Source organism: Girardinichthys multiradiatus, chromosome 12, assembly GCF_021462225.1.
Source record: "Girardinichthys multiradiatus isolate DD_20200921_A chromosome 12, DD_fGirMul_XY1, whole genome shotgun sequence".
In the NCBI taxonomy this organism is placed as follows: domain Eukaryota; kingdom Metazoa; phylum Chordata; class Actinopteri; order Cyprinodontiformes; family Goodeidae; genus Girardinichthys; species Girardinichthys multiradiatus.
In genome coordinates this window covers 26,494,665-26,522,575 of record NC_061805.1, presented here as the reverse complement: position 1 = coordinate 26,522,575, position 27,911 = coordinate 26,494,665, and the positions used below count along the sequence as shown (strand labels likewise).

The window sequence follows — 27,911 nt, the reverse complement described above, 5'->3', positions numbered from 1 at the left end:
CAGATATGGGGGGGGGCGAGATTGTGGATGGCCTTGAAATTTAGGAGAATTTTGAAAATAATACTAAATTTGATCAAGAGCCAGTGAGACTGCTTTAGGACGGGAGAGATGTGATTATAGGAGGGGTTTGGGTGATGACCCGGGCAGCTGAGTTCTGGACTATCTGCAGCTTGTGAAGGGATTTATTTGGGAGACCAGACAGGAGGGAGTTACTGTAGTCAATAGACAAGAATGGCAGTAGATTGAGGCCTAAGGGAGAGGTGAAGCCGATTGATGTTGCGTAGGTGAAAATAACGACTGAAACTGTTGATGTGAGAAGTGAAGGAAAGTGTTACGGATGACACCCAGGCTCTTAACCTGAGTAGAGGGTGAAAGCAGAGTGCTGTTAAGTTGAAGCAGAAAGGAATCTGATTTAGGAAGAATATTTGTAGTCCCTACAACATCCAGAGACTTGAAGTACTCAGGGCGGATCTCATCCACCCCCGAAGCCTTGCCACCACGGAGCTTTTTAACCACCTCGGTGACTTCAGCCTGGATGATGAAAGAGTCTAACCCCGAGTCCCCAGCTTCTGTTTCCACCAGGAATGTGTGATGGCAGGATTGAGGAGATCCTCAAAGTACTCCTTCCACCGCCCGATAATGTCCCCAGTCGAGGTCAGCAGCCTCCCACCCCCACTGTAAACAGTGTTGCCGAAGCACTGCCTACCCCTCCTGAGGCACCGGACTGTTTGCCTGAATCGCTTCATGGCCAACCCGTAGCCCTTCTCCATGGCCTCACTGAACTCCTCCCAGGCCCGGGTTTTTGCCTCTGTCACAGTCCGGGCCGCGGCACGCTTGGCCTCACGGTACCAGTCAGCCGCCTCAGGAGTCCCACAAGCAAACCACAGCCGATAGGACTCCTTCTTCAGCTTGACAGCGTCCTTTACTGCCAGTGTCCACCACCGGGTTCGGGGATTGCAGCTACGACAGGCACCACAGACCTTATGGCCGCAGCTACCGGCAGCAGCATCGACAATAGATGCAGAGAACATGGTCCACTAGGACTCTATGTCTCCAACATCCCCCAGAATCTGGTCAAAGCTCTCCCGGAGGTGGGAGTTGAAAACATCTCTGGCTGAGGGCTCTGCCAGACGTTCCCAGCAGACCCTCCCTATGCGCATGGGCCTGCCAAGTCGGTCCAGCTTTCTCCTCTTCCAGCGGATCTAACTCACCACCAGGTGGTGATCAGTGGACAGCTCAGCCCCTCTCTTCACCTGATTGTCCAAAACACGCTGCCGAAGGTCTGGCGATACGACAACAAAGTCAATCATCAACCTCCTGCCTGGAGTCCCCGGGAGGGGCACTATCCAGCACCCCCGACAGGGATGCCAAGAAGGGCAGGTCCCTCACGGCAGGGCTGCCCTTTGTCATCGGTCCTGTTCATAATTTTTATGGACAGGATTTCTAGGCGCAGTCAAGGGCCGGAGGGGCTCTGGTTTGGGGACCAGTGGATTTTGTCTCTTCTTTCTGCTGGCCCCCTCTACATGACGCCCTGGGATGGTTCGCAGTCGAGTGTGAAGCGGCTGGGATAAAGATCAGCTCCTCCAAGTCCGAGGCCATGGTTCTCGACCGGAAAAGGGTGGCTTGTCCTCTTCAGGTTGGAGGGGAGTTCCTGCCTCAAGTGGAGGAGTTCAAGTATCTTGGGGTCTTGTTCACAAGTGAGGGGAGAATGGAGCGGGACATTGACAGACGGATCGGTGCGGCAGCTGCAGTAATGAGGACGCTGTGCCGGTCCGTTGTGGTGAAGAGAGGGCTGAGCCAAAAAGTAAAGCTCTCGATTTACCGGTCGGTCTACGTTCCTATCCTCACCATAGCCATGAACTTTGGGTTATGACTGAAAGAACGAGATACAAGCGACTGAAATGAGCGTCCTCCGAAGGGTGGCCGGGCACTCCCTTAGAGATAGGGTGAGGAGCTCGGCCATCCGGCAGGGGCTCGGAGTAGAGCCGCTGCTCCTACACATCGAGAGGAGCCAGTTGAGGTGGCTCGGGCATCTATACCGGATGCCTCCTGGACGTTCCTGGATGCCCAGGACACGCTGGAGGGACTATGTCTCTCGGCTGGCCTGGGAACACCTTGGGCTCCCCCCAGAGGAGCTGGAGGATGTGTCTGGGGAGATGGACGTCTGGGCGTCTCTGCTGAGTCTGCTGCTGCCCCCACAACCCGGTCCCGGATAAAGCGGAAGACGACGAGTATGAGTACGAGTATTTGTAGTCCCAACAGAGATGAGCTCTGTTTTATCACTGTTCAGTTGGAGAACATTGTTAGAAAACCAGATATTGAGCTCACTGAGACAATCAGTGAGGTTAGAGGGTGCAACTGAAGAGTTAGGTTTGGTAGACAAATAGAGCTGAGTGTCATCAGCATAACAGTGGAAGTGGATCCGATTTTTATGAATTTAAGGACCTAGTGGAAGAAGGTAAATGATGAAGAGCGGCCCAAGGACTGACACTTAAGACATGGGGGGGACAGGGAATGGAAAGACTGAATTTGAATGAACTGACTGTGTCCAGAGAAATATGTTTGAACCAATCAAAGGGAGTACCAGAAATACCAACTGATTTTATTGAGAAGGATGGAGTGATCGATCGTGTCAAACGTCCACACTAAGATCAAGGAGAATGAGTATGGATAGCAGACCAGTGTCAGCAGTGAGGAGAGGATCGTTTGCAATTTTTAAGAGTGTAGATTCAGTGCTATGGTATGGATGGAAACCAGATTGAAACTGTTTGAATAAGCAATTATTTGATAGATGTGAGTGAAACGAAGGTAAATGAAGGGCAGGTTAGACATAGGATGGATATTACTGAAATTGCAAGGGTCGAGACCTGTTTTTTTGATGATAGGAGTAATGGCTGCAGATTTCAAGGCTGTGGGGACAATACTGGAAGACAGAGAGGAGTGGATAATGCCCCCAATGAAAGACAGGATTTTAGAATTATAGTTCGACTAAAAATGCCATGCTTTGCTTCTTTAAAAAAACAGCAGCATTTATACTGAGATTAAATAACATAAAGGCGAGCTTGGTTGTAGTGGATTCTATTATGGGTTGTCAAGACTAAAGGCAAACATGTATAACGGAAGTGCTTTGAAGTTTGCAGTTATAATGTGAAATTATGGAACAACAAAACCTTTTAGAACTTTAATATTCAACTTCTATACGTTTGCAAGGCACGTGTGTTTGTATTCCAGGCAGTCAATGTGTCTAAAGAGATTACAATATCAAGAAGCATAAAAACTGCTATGGAATTGCTAAAAGTGTTCGTTGCATCTATTTAAAATAAAACATTTTGGACAGATATTTTTGCCTTTGTATTTCTGTAGATATGTGGGAAAATTCTTTAAAATGGCAAAATGCTAATCCGACTAATCTAATTTAGTCATCAAAAAATGCCCTGTAACACAAATGGGAAAAGCTTGCAGCTTTCTGATCATCCCATCAAACTTCACTGACAGTCAGTCAGATGGAGGATGAGCTGTTTCCACATCCAATACCATATGCCTTTTTTCACATTGTCAGAGTGCCAGGATGAATTATTCAGTATTGACTATGTTTCTTCATTATGAACGGCAGATCCTGTCATAGATACAGCTGACTGAACAATGTAAATGTGCGACACATCTTTGTGACAGGCAAAATTGCCCGATTGAGTGAACATGTTCTTGCAAATCAAGCAGCAATTATGAAGAACAGCAGACAGTTTTCAAAGAATTGTCATGAAAATAGCTTTGCCTGCCTGAAATGTAACTATTGACAACTTCTTTCCTTTGTTTTTTCTAAAGCTTCGTCATGCCGTACTGTTATTTAGAATAAGTTCACAAAGCTGTAATAATATTATTTTTAACTTAGAACCCTAAAAAGTATTATGCCATTTTAGCAAGCAGAAACTGACAGCTCATTTTGCTGTACCCAAGGTGGTAAAAGCACTAAGGGGGAGCTAGAAATATGAATGATGAAGCTTGTGTATATCCCTTCTCATCTGGCATATGCAGGTAGCACTATGTGTATAGGTGATATTCATGTCATGCCATCATGATGAAAGTTGAGTCAGAGACGACTATCATTCTCCCCTGGGTAAATGAGAGGATTCTGTTATGTTTTCATGAAGACAATGGGGGATTTTAGATTTGACAGACAGCTTTGACCACTGACTTCATAGGCTTCTTCTAACTTCCTGGCTGTACTTTGATCTCCAAGCTGAATTATGATTTCCCCATTGGACTGTTGGCTCTGATACAGAAAGCTGGTGGGTATAGTATAACCCTTCAGGGAAAAAAATGAAGTTGGAGAAATTGTGTTATTCTCTGCCAAAATTAATTTCATCCACAGTGCTGTGATAGTAGAAATCTCCAGACAGAAACTGACGTTTTTTCTAATTTTGTTTTCGAACACATCAAAGTGTCATAAGCAAATAGCAGATATGTACAAAACGTCTTTATGTTGCACTTTAAAATAAACTCTACAGTTTTTAGAACCTTGAAGCAAAGTTTTTTTAAACCAAACAGATTTTTGGTTGCCTTAGCTTTAACGTTCTGTAATGTTTCTTCTTTTCCTGTTAGGATTACTAAGTAACAGAGGTGAGGAACAGAATCTGTTAGACCTCAAACGTTTAATGAGTCACACTGTCTGCAGCCAGATGGGAAACATTTAAATACCAACACTTTGCATGTTATTAGGCCATTTAAATAGCAAGATACATTGCTTTGCTGCTGACAAATTTCTAATTTAGCTTCCTGCCTTTTATGATGCTCTCCTGCACAAGGAAACCCAATTTGTTGAGAGGCTGGCATAGTCTTTCACAATTCTGTCACCTACAGACGAAAGAAAGAAAGAAAGAAAGAAAGAAAGAAAGTGCTTTAATTGCACTTGACATGGAATTCACAAAGCAGTGTAGTTTCCCCGATTTTGGAAATCCAGCACATGCAAGCAATTTTCTTTTCGCACCACCCTCTCTTTAGGAATAAAACAGCAGGTGCAGTATTGAACACATAAAACAGAGACTCCTGGCATCTAACCTTATGAGGCACTTATCGTAACTGATTGTATCACATTCTGAACGGCATTTCTAAATCAGTTAGTGTTGTGGATATAAATATTGGATGTTTAAAGATGTAAAAGACAATGGATTTCAGTGATTCATTAAGAAATGAATAATAAATTAAATAGCCTCAATGGACGGATCTTATTTACAGAAGTAATATAGATAAGTTCTGGTTATTACTCTGTGCATGTGATGCTTCTTCTTTTTCAGAAGGTGGTATTTTTCTTTTTTTTTTTTGCACAGTCTGTGTGACCTGAACATCTCTGGCCGTTCAGAATCTAAAGAAATATGACTGCAAATTGTAAAAGTACTCATGAAAAATTTCCCCTAAGAGCAAGCAAAAAATCCCATTTAAATAAGGGTAAACTGCATCACCACAAATCAATGCAATTTATAACCTTGAACTATTTTAGACCCAACTCTTCCTTTACATGCAGCTTCATAATTATATGGACAAGCAAACTGTTATTAGTGCATATTTATTGCTAGCAAAGAGATTCTTGAATATGTCAAAAGTGATAACTGTCTGTTGATTAAAGATCTCATGAAAATGCATTACATGATTATTATCATTAGCACTATATTACCAGTCAGTCAGTTAATCATTTTCTACCGCTTCTTCCATTGTGGGTCGCGGGGAAGCTGGTGCCTATCTCCAGCAGTCTATGGGCGGGAGGCGGGGTACACCAGTGCATCGCAGGGCAACAGACTATATTACCATTAGCATTATTATAATTATATTATTATTATTTTGTATGACATTATCACATTTTGATTACTGTGTCATTTCCTTTGCCATCATTGCTGCATTAAACCCTTTTTTTTTTTTTTTACCTGACAGCCTTGCCTCTTAGTTGAAGCCCATGCGGAAAACCTGACCAACACTATTCCAGCTTGTTGTAACACCCTCTTCATTTGGTCTCTTCGTTTTTCCAAGTGCTCTCTTAAATGTTCAGTGAAGCTGAGGTTAATTAACTGCGGTCAATCACAGCCAGAACTCTGTGTTCTTCTTAAATCAGAACTTTGAGACATGTCTTGACCTCATCATTCTGCTGCAGTGTGAGTCAGGGTCGAGGTGATCCAGTGGAAAAATCCCAAATAAAAACAACACCTCTAATCCAACCACCACTATCATTTGCTCTTCTGTTTGCCACTCAATTTCACTATTGCCCTGAATGTCAAACTTGTATCTTTTAACAAAGGGAATTTATTTTATTTGTCTTTCGGCAATTGGAGGTGCATTCCTATAAAGCTGAGTGTTGATGAAACATTGTTGCAATAACAGTGATAGTGAAGCAGACAAGTTTTGGATGTTTCCCCACCAACTACTGACCATTCAAATAAGATATGTTGTTTTCTCTGTTGTTTCTTTTAACCTGTTCATCAGCTGTAGTTTTCCTGTTATACTCCCCATGTAATGTCAACTTTCTGCAAGAAATCTGTAAGACTCCTGGTTTAATTAAATAATTCCATCTCATGTATGCTGTTTTTGAGTTATCCATTAACTGCTCATCCACATCATGATGGGGGAGTTCTCTACTCAACCCACACAGGACAAACTCTTATTAAAGGAATAATGATTTTTGTGGGGGAATTTAATTGGAAAACACTTAATGTAGGGAACATTTGTTTAGGCAAGAGGTGAAATACACCCTGGACATTTCAAGGCAGCACAGAGACACATAGGACAAACACGTATGCACACACACATACCCAAGGGATATTTAGAGAGGCCAAAAAACAGCCATGTTTTTGGACTGTGAGAGGAAACCAGAATACCTTGAGAGAACTCACACAGGCAGAGGGAGAACATGCAAACTACATGTAGAAAAAGACCCCAGGCTGGGATTTGAACCCAGGATCTTCTTGCTTCTTGATTAAAAATCTTGAAGAAAAATATTTTTAACCATCTAAACTGGAGAACAAACACACATGGACCCCAAATATCAAGTATATACACAACTAATACTCTACACTATTTCCCTTCTGACTTTCTTTTTAATGATTTGCAGCTTTAACTAAACAACACTGTACCATCACTTTTACACACATGTGATATTGTAGCAAACACAGCTAATAGAGTGACCAGATGTCCTGATTTGTGCTGTGGGACTTTTTAACTCCTGTCCCAGTGTCCCTCAAACAGAAACAATGTCCCACGTTTGAGTGGGTCAAATTCCGATAAGTCAAAAAACTATTTGACTGGAGCTTTTCTGAAATGTAAAGAAAGCAGAGCTGTAGCCATCATCACAGAGCTGCAGCAGCTGTCAATCAAAATACACAGCAGCGTCCCACTACATGACCAACCTGCGCACCATGATGCTAGTAAAATACAACAGAACAAGAAAATAATTTCCTTGTATAGCTTACATCAGTAGACTATACAGAATACAATGGAAAGTAAGTCATGGAAAATATAATGCAGCTACAACAAAGACTGAAATGGTTTATAGCTTGGTGAGGCTAGTGAAAGGTAATTTCTGAGGGATTTTTATGACATTTACCATAGTTATTTTTCAATTCACTCAGAGGGGAGCACAATGTGAAGCAACAATGTAAAAGTGAGTCGCACAAGAAACGCACAGCTGAAAAATCCGCCTGCTGATCTGTGGACATTTTAACTCAAACCCAGAGATGACTGCCAGATAGACAAGGTAATCAGTGTTAAACTTTAAAAGCTTGTAAAGTTGTTTTCAAACTTGTACTAATTCATTGTTTTGCCCTAACAGGCAAAGCAGAGACTGATGAATCTAATGTGAGATCTTTGTTAAATTCAAATTTATGACGTCATCATAGTGTTTATAATGTATCCCACAGTGTCCCTCATAAGCATCCTTATTGTCCTTCGTTCGTTTTTTTAATATCTGGTCACCCTAGCACCTAAGCCAAGCTCTCACAAGTTTGGACATACTGAAAAATGTTCTTGCATGAGGATAACCACTTGGAGAAATCATCCTTACTCCAGATATCGCCCAATTTAACAGACTTTGAGTTAATCCAATGTTGCTGCAGTGGCATCATAAGAACAATTTCAATTCATTCTGCTCATTTCAAGTCAATAATATTTTATTCATCTCAAAAAGAATTTAGATGGGGTAGAAATTCATTATTTGAGTTTCTTCAAACATTTATTATTGACAAACAGGAAGGATCTCCTGTAGTGCTCTATAGGTTTTGCAGAATTATAGCTGCATAGGTTGTGTTGTTAAGGTACAGTTTCATGAAGTGGCTGCTCTGGGTTTTCCATAATGATTTTTATTTCAATAAGCATCCTTTTTCAACATTTAGCTTCAGGGTGGTCTTTAGAACAGAACCAGCATTTTTTCTATCAGCTTTTTGAAGTCGCTGACTCTGATGATGATACCCCAACAGGTGGCTGCAGATGAGATTACACTCCATAACAGATTTAAAGAATATATGCAACATTGTGCAGCAAACACCGAAGGACCTAAGCTTCCACAACAGTTAGTCTGATATGTCCCTTCATTTAAAAGGCTGACCAGGAATACTGTTAAGTCTTGGTAACAACCCATGTAATTTTCCTTTTTGTAAGCAAAAAACAATTTTATTTTGAGGGGGGGTAGTGTCCTGTTTCATTGATTTCTGATTAACTTAATCTGTTGTTTATGATGTTTTCTTTAGGCAAGTTTACTTATTTGAAACCATAGAAATCAGTATTGTTTTAAGGTATAAACTAGTTGTCTTGAGCTGTCTTTAGTTTCTTCTTAAAATTGCCTATATCTGTACTTAGTAAAGCCTTTATCTCTAATATCTCCATGCAATCTAAACTGTTACATGCCTATTTTTTATTAATTGTTTATAACAAATAATGTATTTTATGTAACAAATTGTTATTTACTGAAAATAGAGGTCTCCCTGAAATCTTCTGTTTGTCTGAGCTGAAATGCTTAGATTTATGACTACACATATTTTTTCAATTTAATTTATTTCAGTTTTTGCTGAAGAAAAGTTAGATCTAAAGTTTGAATAAGCAAACACAGTGGAGGAAAAACATTTGAGCTCATTTTGAAAGTTTAGTCACTTAAAAGGAAATGCAAAATCTTTCATTTTCGTGGCCGTTTTATAATAATGTGAATACACAGAATATCTACTAAAAATCCAGAAATAAACATTACATCAAAGTTTAAATTGATTTGCATATTATTAACTAAAATATTAATTTGAAGTGACTCGGTGTATAAAGCACATCAAGAGCAAAGAGCTGCAACAAGGCTGCAATGATCCCTAAGACCATCAGCAAGAAGGTTGGTGAGAAGGTGACAAATGTTGGTGCAATCAATGGATAATGGAAAAAAAATGACAGTCACCCTCGATCCAAATCGCCATTCAGGAATTTGTCTCAAGCAGTTAGGATAATGAAAAAAAATGTAGGGACCAACAGATGGTTCTCTTTACAAAGAAAAAAAACTTGGGCAAAAACTTTCTTTCCTCAGCCAAAAGTCTGAAGATTGGAATGGATGGGTCTCTCTAAATACCAATGGCATAAAATAAAACACTATATGCTCATGGAGTTGCCTAGCCAGTCTCCAGAACACAATCCTGCAAAAAATATGTGTGAAGCAGGGGCTTCAACTTGCTAATCAGCAGCCGTGTTTCTGAAAAGGATTTTGCCTAAATCCTTCCTGAAATGCGTGGAACTCTGATGAACTACTACTAGAAATGCTTTAATGATGTGAGTTGTACTATGTTCAAAGTCATGTTCTGCTTGGAGATCAAACACCTATTCACTCTGTGACATTTGACTTAATGTTTAACTTGTATGTAATGTGTTCTTGCTGGATTTTTGGTTTATATACTGTGAAGCTGCTGTAAAGTTATAGACTTTAAATATAATTATAAGTGAGCAAACTGACAAATTCAGCAGTTGATCAAATAAATATTTACCTCACAGTAAACTAGATTGATGAATAACCATTTTCTAAAATTCTCTTTATTTTATTTATTTATTTTTTTCCTTGTATGGGTGGCTGAGTGGGAACAGATCGTATGTAGGCGGATTTTCTGTATTGTTTTAGAGTACTTATTCAAACCGACTTCCTGAGGCAGTTTAAGCATTGTTCACTTTCATTCATTTATCTTCAATAAACTGTTTTTTTTTAAGTTTTCAAATGTTGTCCCAAAACTTAAAACATTCCCATTTTATTATATTTGAAAAAATATATATGATTATGATTAATATTATATGTATTATGGAATGTTACAATATATGATTGTATTATATTTCTTTTACAACAACAAAAATAAATTACATTCAAAGCGTAAAAATTTCAACTCTCAATGTTAAGCAAAGTCCTACAACACTGAATGAAACAAATAAACTAAATGTGCCCGATTTGTTTTGTTTTAGATTGCATGGTAGCAAAGGTGTGGTAAGGTTGGCTGGGGAATACCTACAATTTTCCAATTGTTCCTCCCACCCACAAGGCAGTAACTTAGAGACCACTACTTGTCTTGTAAGGCCACTCTAATGGCAGGCATTTTTTGAGGGAACTGATCATGATTGAAACCCTTTGCTCTTTACTCAGGAAAGTCAGTATCTTTGACACCAATGCTTTTCTATCTCTCCCTGAACAGAACTTGATGTATGGATCTCGTGATTGTGTTTGCACTTTCTGTCTGTGAGACCTTTGGATACAACTGATTAGGTTTCAGCTAAGCAAGGCAGAATGATGTGCACCGAATCCATCACAGTTAGACTAGTTGTGATCTTCTGCTAAAAAGCCTTATCATGCTCTGTAAAAGAATGTAATTTATAAATCTGTGTTGCAGTTCAAAGGGGAAAACACAGCTTATTTACATTTTGTCACATACCACAGCCAACCTCAGTGAATATTTTTAGGAGTTAATGTAACAGACCAACTCAAAGTAGTGCATAACTGTTACATGGAATTAAAACGAGACATTGCTTTTTAATTTAATTACAAAAAGAAATCTGAAGTTTGCCCTGGCGCTGTATTCAGCCACCCTGAGTCAATGATTTGTTAAACCACTTTTCAACTACAGCAGCATGTCTTTTGCGATATCTTAATCAACACATCTAGAGAGTGAAGTGTTTTTCTATTCTTTACAAAATAACTGAAGGTCAGGTTGTCTCTAAGCTTTGTCTTGTATTTACCTCCATCTTTCTTCCCATCTACTCTGACCAGCTCCCAAATTACATTTTAGTCTCATCTGACCGCAGAGCACCTTCTTCCACATGCTTGCTGTGTCGCCTACCTGTTTTTTGGAACCTCTTAATGTTTTCTTTTAAAAAAACAATGTTTTTCTTCCTTTTTCATTTCTATGAAGGCCAGATTTGCAAAGTCTAATAGTAGTAGTGTCAACAAATTGTCCTACCTGAGCTGAAGATCTCTGCAGCTCCTCCAGGTCTACTATGGGCCTTTTTGCTGTTTCTCTGATTAATGTTCTGCCGCCTGGCATGTCAGTTCATTTTGTTTCCACTTCCCACTTATAAGCATAACCCAAAAAAAAATACTTTAAGGTTGTAGTTGTAATGTGACTAAAATGTAGGAAAATGGTGAAGACTTTTGCAATTCAATGTACATGTCCAGATTTATATATTGTTTGAAGTTGCCCCTTTTGAATCATTTTAACTAAAAAACTGTGGCAAATAAATTTCAAAATCTTTCATAATTAACAACTTAGCTGTGTGTATATGGCACAGAATACACTTTAAAACTATTTTATAAAACAACAAAACAAACTTTTCTGCTATTTCTGGTCATTTAGTATCAGCTTTCAAGCTTTATTCATTCTATGCCATGTAATTATGGGATGCCCACTCATTTATTTTGTTAGTCACCTCGTGTCAATCCAATGCAGTTCAAAATTCAGAAGAGCCTGGAAAATTGTGCTCTATTTGTGGCACGGTAGAGGTCCACATCCTCCTACCTGATGGTATCGGCAGAGGTGATGGCAATGAGCGGCGGTGCTCGTAATGGCAATGTCGTGGGCCGAGGTGGAACTGTGACCGTGTCCGGCTCGGGCTTCCGGTCGCAGTAGTACTGTTCGGCCTGTCTAAAGGCCAAAGGGGGCAGCTGGACCGTCCGGCAGGAGAGCCTCCGCACCAGAAAGGGCTCCATGCAGGGGACTGGTCCTGGCTCTGGGGAGTCAGGTGACTCATCAGACACCTGAGGGGGAAGACATGACAGGCAGTTAAAATTAGACCTCCAGGAAATGATGGACAGGTTTGAAATAATAAAAAAGTTGAAAGACTACATCTGAAAAGACCTTAAGCAACCCTGGACAGAATATTTAAAAACTGCAGCACCAGTTAGTTTTACATTGTGTTGTTCCATGTCCACAAAACATCAACAATATCAAGCTGAAAGCTTCACCAACTTAGAATATGTTCAGTTTTATGTAAAATTTAAATGGCATGAGTCTGGTTTCAGAGAATTGTAGCAACTCAATTTGAATTAAGGACAATTGTAGCCTTCATTGATGTAAAACATATTCCCTGAAGGCCTTCACGACAGGGTCTGCTCTCATAATAAAATAGGTTATATCGTCACAAAAAAATCCAGTAGGTGCAGTTTGTTTGAGTGAGAGGTGGGACGAATCTGACAGGAGAAAGACGAAGTGGGTTTATCAAAGTGAAGAGGGAAATGAAAAAAGCGTGAAAAAACAGACATTTCTTTATATTCCTGCCGAAAATATTGACAAGCATTAGTGTGGACAGTGTGGACAGAGACCTGAACTGGGTCAAGATAGAACAAATGAGTGCCGAGGAACAACAGGACAAGCAGGAAGATTCCCATGATAAGATATGATTAAGGGTTGCTGTTACAGTACAGTTCACATGGAGAGATTTAAGAGTTTTAGGAATTACCCTCTATAAATTCTGGGTAAAAGGACCCACAATGACAGGAAAGTGAATACAGCTGAGACAAACTGCAGTACTATGTTTATTTTTTCTACAGTACATTAAAGTATGAAAGGTATCCTTCCCCTCACAATTTTTATCACCATTTGAGATGTTAGATTATTTATATCAGCAGAACTTGTATGTAAGTATAGTTCTTTGGCTCCTAAACCCCCTTTCTGTGAAAGAAGCTTCTCAGTGTTTAAATGACTCAAAACACACCGGAAGTCCAACATGCTACATTACAGGACAGACTGTCTTCCCCTGCTATTATTGGCATTGAACATGAGGTCAGGGAAATGATGGACATGGATGCACCAATGGAAAGGTTTACAGAGGGAAAAGCCTGCAGGGTTAGATTTAATCAGTGGGATCAACTGTGTCAGCCAGCTATAAAAAAGTGACAGAATTATTAATGTTGAATAGATAAATACTGATCACTACTACCAATAAAATAAACTAGAAACAACAACTATAAAGGGCCATGAAGAAGAGGAATATACAGTTACAAGAGTATAAGAGGGACAATAAAGGAGAGAAAGAGGAAACAAGGGACAGCGAATAATAATTGCACAGCTGCACAGTCCATTCGAACATTTTGACTTTGCTTTTTGATTGTTAGAGTTTTTGCCTGATCTGTATGCTTCTATAGGCCTTTTTACCTTGCCGCTGGCACAGCCAAATTTTCCCTCCAAGGCACAATAAAGGATATTTCAATTCGATAAAGGAAAAGAAAAGAAGAGTACATTAATTTTCCAGTGAAAGAGGTATAGAAGAGGAGACAGAAATAGGGAACCTAGAGGACAGCAGGATAGAGTAAAGTACATTTTATTAATAATTACATTATTCTATACATGTTGCAATTAATCTCTTTCTCGTGTTATTCTCTCTTCAGAAAATCAAGGGAGGGAACACAACTTCTTTTATAGAAGTCTTAGTGGACAATTGAGGTAATTTATAACCCCTAATGCTGTACAAAAACACAAAGTACAGCATAATGAGGTCATCTCCTTCAATATTAACACATTTGATGTTTTTTTTTTTTATCTTGATGCATTCTCTGTCCACACATTACAAAAGACCAGCAAGTACTAACTGTTATCCATACTAACCTATTAATATCTGCCAACCCCATTAACTCTATCCTCATATTTAGTGGGAAGAACAAGTACTTGCTGATTTTCAGGTTTGCCACTTGCAAAGAAAGCATGTAGAAGTCTTTAATTTTTAATCACATGTACTCTTCAACTGTGAGTGATGGAATCTGAAACAAAAATCCAGAAAATCACATTGTGTGATTTTTAAATTATTAATTAGCATTTTATTGCATGACATAAGTATTTGATACATCAGAAAAACAACTGGTTGGGGTTCTTGGGGTTGTACTCATCCTTCTTCTTCCTCCAGACACGGTGTGTGGAGTTTAGACCACAAATCTCGATTTTTGCCTCATCAGACCACATGACCTTCTCCCATTCCTCCTCTGGATCATCCAGATGGTCATTGGCAAACTTCAGACGGGCCTAGACATGCGCTGGTTTGAGCAGAGGGACCTTGCATGTGCTGCAGGATTTTAATCCATGGCGGCGTAGTGTGTTACTAATGGTCTTCTTTGAGACTGTGGTCTCAGCTCTCTTCAGGGAATTGACTAGGTCCTGCTGTGTAGTTCTGGGCTGATCCCTCACCTTCCTCATTATTATTTATCCCCCACGAGGTGAGATCTTGCATGGGGCCCCAGACCAAAGGAGATTCAGAGTCATCTTGAACTTCTTCCATTTTCTTATATGCTATAATTGCTTCTTCCTCTGGAACGTCTCACCAAACTGCTTGGCTATTTTCCTGTAGACCATCGAAGCCTTGTGCAGGTCTATTTTATCCCTGATGTCCTCACACAGCTCTCTGGTCTTGGCCATTGTGGAGAGGTGGGAGTTTGTTTGACTGAGTGTGTGGACAGGTGTCTTTTATACAGATAATGAGTTTAAACAGGTGCAGTTAATACAGGTAATGAGGGGAGAACAGGAGGGCTTTTTAAAGAAGAACCAACAGGCCTGTGAGAGCTGGGATTCTTACCGGTTGTTAGGTGATCAAATACTGATGTCATGCAATAAAATGCAAATTAATCACTTAAAAATTACACAATGTGATTTTCTGGATTTTTGTTTTAGATCCCGTCACTCACAGTTGAAGAGTAGCTATGATAAAAATTAAAGACCTTTACATGCTTTTCAAGTAGGAAAACCTGTCAAATCTGCAGTGTATCAAATACTTGTTCTCCTCACTGTACCACCCTTCCCTCCACACATATATGTCTTTATATGATTCTTATCATATTGTATGTCTTTAATTTTTATCTTTACGTTTCTGAACATTGCAGTTCCACTTATTCCCTTTCCCCTCTTTTCAGAGTCATATGTTGTGTAAACAAAATCGTCAATTGAAAATACAAAATGGCAAGGAACAAATTACAAGATTTACCAGATCACCTCTACCCTCATTATTAGTTTGAACACGGTTAGTGGTGTTGACTTGTACTATAATATTAAAACAAAGGTTTTTCCAAAGTATTTTAATGAATAGTTCTGTCTTCTTAAAATAGGAATTTTCTACTGTTTGCTATTGGTGCCCCAAAATGGCACCAGGCAAAGTCTGCCACTGCTTGGAATGAAGCATATGCAGTAACTTGAAATAGAGTTTAATCCCTCAACTTTTGTCAAATAACTAGCACAAAATTCAAAATATTTAATCAGGATAATTTTTTCTTATAGACAAACATTAAAAAGTCCACAATTGTGAAAATATTTTCTTTTGGTCTATCACAAATAATGTGACAAAATGTAAAAAGGTTCAAAGACTATTAATAATTTTGCAAGGCGCTAAATGAAAGTCTTTAGGGTGAAATAAATGCAAAATTGCAGAAATATTTCTCAAAATGTTTTGCAGAACCTTGTTGGATTTTCAATATGGACAAATTTATTTTCTTCTTCAGGGAAGCACAAAAACAGGATAGGAAGCCACTAAAGCAAGTCTGCCTATTTTGAATTTAATTTAAAAAATATTTCCTTTGCTGCATCAATTGGTTTACATATCTGCTTCCCAGCAAATGCACATACAGTAGTTGTATATTTAGGAAAATGCACCTGATAATGTTTTATAAAATGGACAGCTACTAAAATAAATGACACATCTTGAAAGAGAACACTGAACCCTTATTTTACTTGACAAAGGGTAAAACGAAAGTGATTCACCTGAAGAGGAGTAAAAGCTCAAAATGAACCTGACACTGTATAGACAAGAGAAGAAGAGGTGAAAAATCCACTGATAAGAGCTCCAGCTGAGGGCAGAGACACCCGCCTGAAAAGCTAAAAAGTCGGAGATGAGACGAGAGTGAGAGGACAGAAACTGATTTTACAGTACCACGTTTACCTGGAGGAGAGACATCGGGGGGTCAATAAACTGTTAAGTGGTTATCAGAAACGTTGATCCTGCTGCAGTAATGACAGCAGCAAAGCCTTCCCTCAAAAACAGCCGTTCATCTGAAGCAAGGTTACTCAAGTTTACAGTTTATTATAACTCTTTTGGATGTTACTTTTGCAAATCATTTAACAGATATAAATCTTCAGGAGCAAACATATTTAGGACAACATTCCCTAGTACTTGTCATAGTACTTTAGAACCTCAAACTTTCTTTTGAATGAATTTGAAGTTAAAGACAATGATACAAAATCTTTTCCAATTAAAATCAGAAAAATCTGGCATGCATTTTTATTTACACCCTTTACTATGATGCTCTTAAACACAATCAAGTGCAACTAATTACAGTCAGAAACTGTCTAATTGGTAAATAGTCTACCTGTGTGTATTCTAAGTATGAATCCAGCATTTCTGTGATGGCCTCTGAGGTTTGTTAGAGAACATTACTGCACATAGAGTAGCATTTAGACCAAGCAACACACATCACATCATCACCATCACAAGGATAAAGTGTGGAGTAGACTGAAGCAGAGGGAGGTTATAAAAAGGACAACACTTTAATTAAAGAATCAGTCAAAATGTCAATGTAACTCTGGAGGAGCTCCATAGACCCACAGCTCAGGTGGAAGAATCTCTCGACAAGACAACTATTAGCTGTGCACTCCACAAATCTGGTCTTCATGGTAGAGTAAGAAGAAGGAAGCCTTTGTTCATATAAAGCCACAAGTCATGTCATGCAAACATGAAAGAAGGTACTCTGCTTAGATGAGACCATGATTTCAGCCAACATCCAAAATACTATGTGATGCAGAAAACTTACAGCATTCATCGCCCTGAGTGCACCATTCCCATAGAGAAAAGCGGTGGTGGCAGCATCATGCTATGGGGATGCTTTCCTTCATCAAGGACAAGGAAGCTATTCGGAGCTGGATGGAAGATAGATAGCTAACAACAGGACAATCCTCTAAGAAAATCTGTTAGAGGCTGGAAAAGTTCACCTTACATCAGGACAATGGCTCTAAACATGCAACCACAATGGAACGGTTTAGATCTGTTGTGTATGAAGTCAGTTCTCAATGGCTGGTGACCTGCAACTATTGGATGTGCCCCAAGTCCAATATATCTGAATTAAATGACAGAATTACATCCTCCTCAAACAGAGTCCTGCTAATAGCTTAATCATGTGATTCCGATGTGTTGAATCAGACCATGTCTAAAAGTTGCAGGACAGCAGCCTCCGAGGACTGGAGTTTGACACCTGTGTCGTAGATGTTTTCCTGCTTCAGTACACCTGAATCAAATAAATGGGTCATTAGCAGTGCTCTACTAACTTCATGATTTAATTCCAACCATTTGACACAGCTGTGTTGAAAGACATTACTGAAATGTGCTGTTGAGGTTCCTTTTAATTGTCCTTCAGCTCAGCAGATTTTTCCCCCCATCACTGAACAGTAAGTCAAATGAGGACAGTCGATAGAAGTTCAATATCATGTCAATTTTGAAGTGTGCTAGCCTTGTGGGAAATCACAAAGTTATTTAGTAATCTTGCCACTGAATGATTCCAACAGTATCTTCCAGCATTCAGGACAAACTGCAATACATCAGCACAGGCATGCAAGGTGTACTGGTGAGACAGCATGATAAATTGAAGCTGATCGTGTGCAATTAATCTTGCTGCAAACTACACACAGTCATTGTTCTGCATTAATAAAAAATGATTTTGTGTGTCAGTCAGTGTCACGATTTGTACAATTACATCATCAGAGGTTGGTAGTCAAGCAGCTACATGCATATCTGCAAATAAAATGGACACAGAAAGTTTTCATGTGGACACTTTTTGGCTTTATTTCAAGAAGTTGATTGTTATTGGTTTATTATGCTTTGTAGCTTATCAACTATTCACTGAATACTATAATCACAATAATGGTTCAGATTCATGGTATAAGATATATGTTTATCCTATTTGTGTTGCTGGTTTGCATGCAGAAGAAACCGTAGGCCTGAGACCTGTGCGCTGTAGCTGAGTGTTTTCTGAGCAGCCCCGAATCTCAGTAATGACTACAACTTAAAAAAAAAAAAAAAGATCTATTTATTTTATTTATTACACTTCTAAAGTAATAACACATAAAGAGTAGATGTTTTCAGTGTTCAATCAGGCTATTTTGTACTCTCTGTATTTCAAATAAGGATCATGTGCTTCACACAGCCAGGTGTTAAAGATGACACAGTACCTGCAGCACACTACTTTATGCATCAAGATGGAGATTACAGCCAAATGTTTTGGTGGTTATTTTCTTAGGGAGGTGCAGATTTGGTTGGATGAGGTGAAGAAAAAGGTCAGCTGTCACTGTAGCTGAGCCTGTCTCGCAGAGCCAGGCAGTGCACCGCATTCACCCACTCTCCTCTGGAGGCAGCAAGCTGACTAATGTAAGTGTAAGACCCTTTTTATTTTAGTATGCATTCATAGTGAGTAAACACATTTGATTTACATAGCACCTTTCCCAGATAATCCCAAAGTATTTCGCAGAGACAGAGCATACAGATTTTTTGATTGCTAAACTTTGAGAAGTTTTTATCATGTTTAATTTTTTTTATGGACTTTGAAACATCCTGTTATTTTTACTTAAAATTTGAATTGTCTTAGGGTTTTTATAAATCCATTAATCCCATTGCAAACTGATCTATAAGTATATATAAAACCTTTTTAAAATTTTGTCTTGTTTCTCTGTTGATTTTGTTTCATATAGCACTTTGAGTTTCACTCACGTTTAAAAAGTACTTTACTGGGTACAGAGCGTGGCGCAGCAGTAGAGCTTGCGACCCATATACAGTGCCTTGCAAAAGTATTCGGCCCCCTTGAACTTTTCAACCTCTTTCAGGCTCAAACATGAAGATGTAAAATAAAAAACTTTTGTGAAGAATCAACAACAAGTGGAATTAAATTTATTGGATGTGTCAAACTTGTTTAACAGACAAAAAACTGAAAAGTGGGGCGTGCAATATTATTCGGCCCCCTTGTGTTAATACTTTGTAGCACCACCCTTTGCTGCAATTACAGCTGCAAGTCACTTGGGGTTTGTCTCTATCAGTTTTGCACATCGAGAGACTGAAATTCTTGCCCATTCTTCCTTGCAAAACAGCTCGAGCTCAGTGAGGTTGGATGGAGAGAGTTCGTGAACAGCAGTCTTCAACTCTTTCCACAGATTCTTGATTGGATTCAGGTCTGGACTTTGACTTGGCCATTCCAACACCTGGATACATTTATTTGTGAACCATTTCATCGTAGATTTGGCTTTATGTTTTGGATCATTGTCTTGTTGGAAGATAAATCTCCGTCCCAGTCTCAGGTCTCTTGCAGACTCCAACAGGTTTTCTTCCAGAATGGTCCTGTATTTGGCTCCATCCATCTTCCCATCAATTTTGACCATCTTCCCTGTCCCTGCTGACGAAAAGCAGGTCCAAACCATGATGCTGCCACCACCATGTTTGACAGTGGGGATGGTGTGTTCAGGGTGATGAGCTGTGTTGCTTTTACGTCAAACATATCGTTTTGCATTGTGGCCAAACAGTTCGATTTTGGTTTCATCTGACCAGAGCACCTTCTTCCACATGTTTGGTGTGTCTCCCAGGTGGCTTGTGGCAAACTTTAAACAAGACTTTTTATGGATATCTTTGAGAAATGGCTTTCTTCTTGCCACTCTTCCATAAAGGCCAGATTTGTGCAGTGTACAACTGATTGTTGTCCTATGGACAGACTCTCCCACCTCAGCTGTAGATCTCTGCAGTTCATCCAGAGTGATCATGGGCCTCTTGGCTGCATCTCTGATCAGTCTTCTCCTTGTTCAAGATGAAAGTTTAGAGGGACGGCCTGGTCTTGGTAGATTTGCAGTGGTCTGATACTCCTTCCATTTTAATATGATTGCTTGCACAGTGCTCCTTGGGATGTTTAAAGCTTGGGAAATCTTTTTGTATCAAAATCCGGCTTTATGCTTCTCCACAACAGTATCTCGGACCTGCCTGGTGTGTTCCTTGGTCTTCATGATGCTCTCTGCGCCTTGAACAGAACCCTGAGACTATCACAGAGCAGGTGCTTTTATACGGAGACTTGATTACACACAGGTGGATTCTATTTATCATCATCAGTCATTTGGGACAACATTGGATCATTCAGACATCCTCACTGAACTTCTGGAGTGAGTTTGCTGCACTAAAAGTAAAGGGGCCGAATAATATTGCACGCCGCACTTTTCAGTTTTTTACTTGTTAAACAAGTTTGACACATCCAATAAATTTCATTCCACTTCACGATTGTGTCCCACTTGTTGTTGATTCTTCACAAAAAATTAGAATTTTATATCTTTATGTTTGAACCCTGAAATGTGGCAAAAGGTTGAAAAGTTCAAAGGGGCCAAATATTTTTGCAAGGCACTGTACACAGGCTTCACTCCTCGATGCAACTGTCCCTGGTTAGAGACCTGGGTTTGAGTCGTGATCCTGGAGACCTGAGCTGCATGAACTAAAGGCCAGTAGTGGTGCAAAAAAAAAGGATTTTACTTATAAAATTAAATTGACTCAAAAATATCTGAACTAATTCAAATTTATCTGACTAGAACTGAGAATTATAATGAACTTAGGTTAACTGAATTGAAGGCAAATAAACTGGACTGACTTCAAATTATTTGGCTACTCTGGATTAAGATATTTAAAATATTTGTGTAACAAAGCACGCTATTTATACAGTTTGTTTAAAAAAATAATGAAATTAATAATAGGCAACAGCATAGAACAAAAATAAATGCGAACAGAGTTTTTATTGGAGTAAATTAATACATACAAGAGGAAAATGAAAGAGTGAGACCTTAACATCTGGTATGGTCTTGTTGAGAAAAGTTGACTGTCAGACAATACAGTTTTTTGAAGCTCAACATACAAGAGAAGTGAAAGAGGAGCAGAAACTGTGAAATGGAGTTCATGAAATTTAGAATGGTTTTAAGTTTTTTTGCATTAACGTAATTGTCTGGAATGGCTGTTTCAAGGCTTAAAGGAGCTCCTCAAAGTGTTACCTGCTGCTGGACGTAACTGTCAAATTGTATTAATTACTTGTTGTTTTTTTTACTAAGTTAACGTCAGGAATTATACCCCACTCCAGAAATAACTTTTGTTTCTTAAAAAAGAAAAAAAGTTGAGGTATCAGAGCTGAAGATTCCCGAGCTTTCAAAATCTTAACAGCAGCTCTGATCTGAATAGTTCATGTATGCCCGGCAGCAAGCTACCGAATAAAAGCACCTTCAGCGGTAAACAGTTGCATTTCCTTGACAATTTATGCTCCATTGTTTTCTGCTCCTCACAGGAAAACATGTCTCTGTCAGCTAGGAAAACATCCCAAAGCACTGACTTACACGTGTTTGTGTGCTTTTATCACCCCACCCCCCCAGACATCTGTCTCACCAGTTACAGCCAACACACCACCTCCCATCCACCCCTGCATCCATCAAGATGCCAATCTTCATCCATAAAGTCATGCAGCCTATCATTCCCACATAATTACCTGCATTACACTCATTGGCAGACGGTGGCTTGCAGGGGGAAGAGGGGAGCCAACATGATTTCCCATCACTTTTCAGTGGGCTGAAGGTAAAGCAGGTAGGAGGTGAATCTAATGAGTCATTGAGATTTAATTAGCATTAATCTTAAATTCCTTTCATTGTACAATCACAGACCACTGAATGAATTTATGTAACAGCCAGCTGATCTTTCCCTCACCACTGTTAGGCTATTACTTGCCCTTCAAATGGCTCTAATCCTCTGTAATACATTCATTAATTTCCCTACTGTCACTCCTTCAGTTACTATGATATTAATTAGCAATTGAAAACATTTGCATACTTAAAAATGTGAGCATGTAAACTGGTGCATCTCAATTCAAATATCATCTGAAAACTTGAAGTCATTCTGTGGATCTGTTCTACACAGAGTGACATATTTTAAGTGTTTGTTTCTGTTAATTATGATGATGATGACTTCCAGCTAATAAAATCCAGGTACTTGGAAATTAGAATCTTACATAGGACCAATACAATACTTTATTGTTAATAAATAAATGTTATGTTATGCATAATAATGGGAAGTTTAGAGGAAAGAAAAGATGCGGTAGGAAGCAGTTCACAAGCAATAGGATCAAAGATTGTGAAGCTCAGTAAAGAGTTTGGGGGAGGTCTATAAGAGCTCGACTTCAACAGAACTCAGAGCTTCAAGGGCCACCACACACACAGGAGTATCCAGGACATACAACTGATGCATTCCTTGTGTTAAGCCACTCCTGAACCAGAGACACCAGAGGTGTATAACTGGGCCGAGGAGAAGAAAGACTGGACTGTTACTCAACTGTCTAAAATCCTCTTTTCAGCAGCAAGTAAATTTTGCTTTCTGGAAATCAAGGTCCCAGAGATTGGAGGTAGAGCGAAGAGGCACATAATCCAGGTCTTTTGAGAAATTTACACAGTCAGTGATGATTTGGAAGCCATGTTGTCTGCAGGTGTTGATCCACTGTGTTTTATCAAGTCCAACGTCAGATGAGCTGTCTAACAGAAACATTTAGGGCACTTCATGCTTCCGTCTACTGGCAGGCTTTGTAAAGATGCTGATTTCAGTTTCCAACAGAATTTGATAACTGCCTGCACTGCCAGCTTTGATCACCATGATACCACTCTGCTTGATTGGCCATCAAACCCGTCTGATCTAAAGCCCATAGATAATCTATGGTGCACTGTTAAGAGAAAAGGGAGACACACGAGACCTAACAATGCAGAATAGCTAAAGGCCGCTATTTCAACAACCTGGGCTTCCTTAATGTGTCAGCGGAGCCACAGCCTCAATGACAGCAAAGCAGTAGCTGATGCACAAGGATCGCCAACCAAGTAATAAATGTACACACTGTATGGTGTACAAAGATTTCAAAACTCGTTGATTTAGAGTTGTTGGATTTCTTGGTTATGTCTAGTGGACCCTTTAGTGCAGCACTGGTCTGTACACTGAACGCTAGAGTACATTCCACAGCAATGCAAAAGGTATTTCGATCTAAGTCGTCATGACTTTCCAGTCAGTTATTTCCAGACTCCTTTTTCCTATTTGTGATTGTTTAGGTAAGTGTTATAACCTAAATTGACATTGGCATCAGTGTTTGAACCCCTGCTTTTCAGCAGAAAATTGAATAAGATAATCAGAGATATTTGTTTCATCTGTCATCGTTTTAAATATTTGGCTAATTAGTCTATATGTGTGTACTATATCATGATTGTGCACACAGTCACTTCATTTCCACTCACTTTCTCCCAATGCCTCAAGTGTCTCTCTATGATAAGTGGGATCAGGGAAAGGTTAATTGGGCTGCAGTGACTCTCCTGTGCTCTCAGTGGACTTCATATTCCAATCTATCTGTGTGGTCAAGTCAACCTGTCTCAGTGTGACCAATCAGATTGCGTGACCCCAGAGGAGGCATTTCAGTAAACAAGAAAACTTAAATTTGTGAAAAAGCCCTTGAATTGAGAAGAAGATTGATAATATCCACAAAAGAAAAAAAGCAACAACATAACTTAAATGATTCGAGTAAAGCTTTGGTCTTTTGTACATTAAGAAAACATTTAGAAAAGCAGGTACAGACAATGGATGAAGGAATGATCTCTCACAGAAAATGTTTGAAAAAAGATTAACTTTTAATTTCTGTTTATTATTAGGTAGGGGCAATGGAAACAGTACTGGAATTGTATGTTCAATTGTCTTTCCTATTTTGAAGATAACTTTAAATTCCAAAAATGTTTTAGTTGCATTTGTTTAGTAAACAAGTGTTAGGGGTGCAAAAAATGGCACTAGTGATTTTGTTATAAACAAAATTAAACATACAAAAAAATAGTGGGGTACTTAAAACAATGGTGGTATGTTTCTAATTTGTTGTGTGAGATTATACCTCTGTGAAGTAAGATGATTTTTTTTTGTAGGGGTTGTTAAACTACTATTTTATGGGTAGCAATAAATAGATGCACTCTGAGTTTCTCATTTGTGAGTGTGTTGGCAAGATTAGCCTAATGTTTTTGAGACTTTATTTGAGGCCCAACAACTGGCAGGAGGCAGGTTAAATTTTGGTGAAGTGATTTAAAATATAATAGCTGAAGCAAAAACACTGCTGACACAACAAGGAGGTAATCAGCTAGGAGGTGGCTCTGACAAGACTGAATGCAAACCAGGAGTATAAATACAGAGGAGGGTGATTACTGGTATAGGCATCAGGTGAGTTTAATATTATCACTCAATGTACTGCAACGGAAGGTGGCTAATATGACAGAAAAATAAAAGGGAATGCTATCAAAACAGAACAAAAGTACGGAGCTAAATAAGATAAACCACAGGAGCAACTTCAGACAGCTCAGATAAAACAAAACTCAAAATCTGAGTTAATCACACTTTGGTCAGGTTTAGTTGTTTTTATATGTGCTCTGTACAAAATATGTAAGTAACAAGATAGGATCTTCAAGGGTCATGTAGAGAGAAATACACTAATTTGAAATGCAAACTTTAAACATAGCAATTGAATGAAAACAGTTGGCTGTACTCAAGCGACTGTAGCTCAATAGGAAGAGTAGTTATCTTGCAATCCGAAGGTTGTGGGTTCAATTCCAGCTTCCTCCTGCCATATGTTAATGTGTGTATGAATGTGTGAGCATTAGTGAGTGCGATTGGGTGAATGTGGCTCTAGTGTAAAGCGGTCTGTATGACTGGAAAAGTGCTTTATAAGCTCAGTCCATTTACTAAGATGGCAAATTGTCTTCCTGTGAGAAAACTGATTCCCATCAATCAACTGTAAACGCCAACAGTTTTAAAGACACAGATACTTCAGGACCTTAAATAAGCTTTGTGACACAGACAAACTTTTCTTTGGTCTTTGTGAAAAAGTACTGAATCCAGTTGATCAGTTGAACAGGCAGTTTAAGAAATCAATGTAAAAAGGGTCAGCCTCTATATTGAGCTTTCACCTGAGTCATATTGCATGGACGTGCAAGTAGAGTCTTGTTTGATGAAAGCTTGCTTACAGAGCCAGATATGACTCTCATCTACTTGAATTACTGATTTTAACATCCTAGAGCAGCAGCTGCAAAAAGAGAGCTCACCCTCTGCTTTAAATTATGCTTTTATTATAGAAGTGGTTAAAAATGTATGTGGAATAAAATTTGTGAGACAAAAAGAAAAATAATTCATCCATGGTTTCTGCAGTGGGTTGTTAGCCTTTGATGAAAACTCTTGATGTGAGGCTTCACAGAGATGCAGGTGGTTCAATACTGGAATCATTCAGGTATTTTCCCCCATATCAAGTTCTTCCTTATCTGAGGGCTGAGATCTTGCCACATTATCCTTCATTTTATAAAATATTCCTCATTCTGCTCGGCCCACTTCTTGCCTTTATTCCACAAACAATAGGATTAGAGGACTTATTATGAACTCCTTCTTTTAATGGTCCTGCTGCACATCAGACAACACTCATTACTCATCACAATGCAACGCCATTTCCAAGCCGAGCCACTCGGGTTCCAACTTAGCTTTTACACGCGAATCTTTGCAAGTTACATACTCTTGTGTTCATGGTTGGTGAATTAATTCATTACAATTAGAGTACGACAAATATGAAATGCATCAGTTGAATCTTTAATAAGTGCTCTCTTTCTCTGTTGACCTTTTCAGAGATTGAAATGCCACCCTGATTCTAATGTTGTTCCATGCCTTTTAGACCATTTTTGGACAATATCTCAGCTCGGTGGCTGTGTTTGGTTTTTATGACAATTAATGCTTACAATAACAGTGTTAGTATGCAGTGTGTGCAACCTGCGAGAAATTTTTTCCCTGCAGCTTGCTCTTTTTTTTGTAGCTTATATTATCAACAGCTTCTGCTAAGAGTGCCTGGGTGAAACTTGAGGCAAAGCTGAAAGGCATTCCCTCACTTCCTCTCACAGAAACAAATTTTTCCGCTTCATAAGCTTAAAAAAATGGCAATATTTCCTCATCCAAGTTAAAATCCCAGGTCACAGAAACCACTTAGACATCAAAAATATTGACAAACTATTTTTTTTCCCCATAAGCTCCTTAACAAAATGTCTGTGATCGTGAGGTGCTTCAAGAGTCGGATTAAAAAACAGAAATGCACTATAAATTCCAACCAGAGGACAGAGTGAGCTCAGTCTGCGCAACTCTTTATCATCAGTGCTATCATTCATCTCTTTTCTCTGATTTTACTGTCACAATAGAATTCTTTATCAGAGTAGGGAAACTGAAATGGATTCTGGGGAACACCCTGAGGCAAGAGGAGGAAAGGACTGTCAGACCCAGAAAGAAGTTAACAAGAAAAAGAAAGTAAGATGTCAAGGAGATAAGTGGGGTAATTAAAAAAAAGATTGGTTTGAAGGAACTACTGTGAATCACAAGGCTGAAAAAGACGTTTAGCACTCTTGGTTATCTGACAGTTCTTAGCCAGTTCCCACCTTTTTCTAAAAGCTGTCACTGCATTAGTAATAGGGCAAAAGGTTTTATCTTCAGGGTTATTGTATAGCTGGCTTTATGTTTCGTCTTGTAGCCTTTTTATGTCTTAGAAACCCTGAAACTGAAGAGAATGCATGCAACTATTCAAGCTGATTCATTTAAAAGTGCTTTTTTGTTATTCTGCAGCAATAATATCTCATAAAACATGGACTTTATTGTATTTTCTGCATGTACGGTCTGAATAGTAGATCTGATAGTGGCTTTGGTTTTCCTCCATGGTGAGAGGTTCTGATATTTACAACCAGTTTGTGCTTTTGTTACTGCAAAACAAAGCTGTAAAACTGTAGGGTGACAATGAAAGACCTCTGTTTGTCTTTACATTAGACAGATCTCAGGGCTTAACAACAATGTTTGTACACATTCTTGGTCTGGAGAGACAGGCAGGCAGACAGACAGATAGACTTACATTCTAATAATTTCTTCAAGCTTGTGATGATGCTCTTTCAAACACTTCCTGTTATAAGTCTGCTGCTACTGTTAAATCCAAATTCACACTGTATTTTTAGCCAGTCCTACCATATATAAAGAATAATATTTTCTCAACTTTTTGTGCTCAAGCAAGTCTCCTGCAGTCAATTTGTAGACATTTGCATACTCATGCATATTCTGATTTTGATGTTACACATATATACGCTCCCATCAAGAGTACACAACATCAAGGCTCACATCATAGTAGCTTTGTAAAGTATACTGAAAAGGCAAAGCAAAAGAGCTACACTACAGCAGAAAACTCTTGTTTTTTGTGACATTAGTATTATTGTGAGAAAATGTGACCTAAGGAATAGTGGGCGAAAACATGTGATATTGCAAGTTAGGTTTTTGTTGTCTTTTTAAATGAGTAATGTGGTCATAGCATCCATAGCATCATGGATTCCTGCATATGCAGTGAAAAA

The 27,911-nt window shown here is 39.0% G+C and overlaps 1 protein-coding gene across 3 annotated transcripts in view; it reads right to left on the bottom strand.

Annotated features, from left to right (window-relative positions):
* Nucleotides 1-27,911, bottom strand: part of pde4d (phosphodiesterase 4D, cAMP-specific) — a 255,431-nt gene that overhangs the window by 185,077 nt on the left and 42,443 nt on the right. For 2 of the 3 annotated variants that reach the window (XM_047381198.1, XM_047381200.1), the window contains one exon: nucleotides 11,994-12,232. In XM_047381198.1, coding sequence (XP_047237154.1) covers nucleotides 11,994-12,232 — 239 coding nt within the window. Of the gene's footprint in view, nucleotides 1-11,993; nucleotides 12,233-21,985; nucleotides 22,066-27,911 lie in introns of those variants that run through there. The other variant, XM_047381196.1, reaches the window with a different exon arrangement.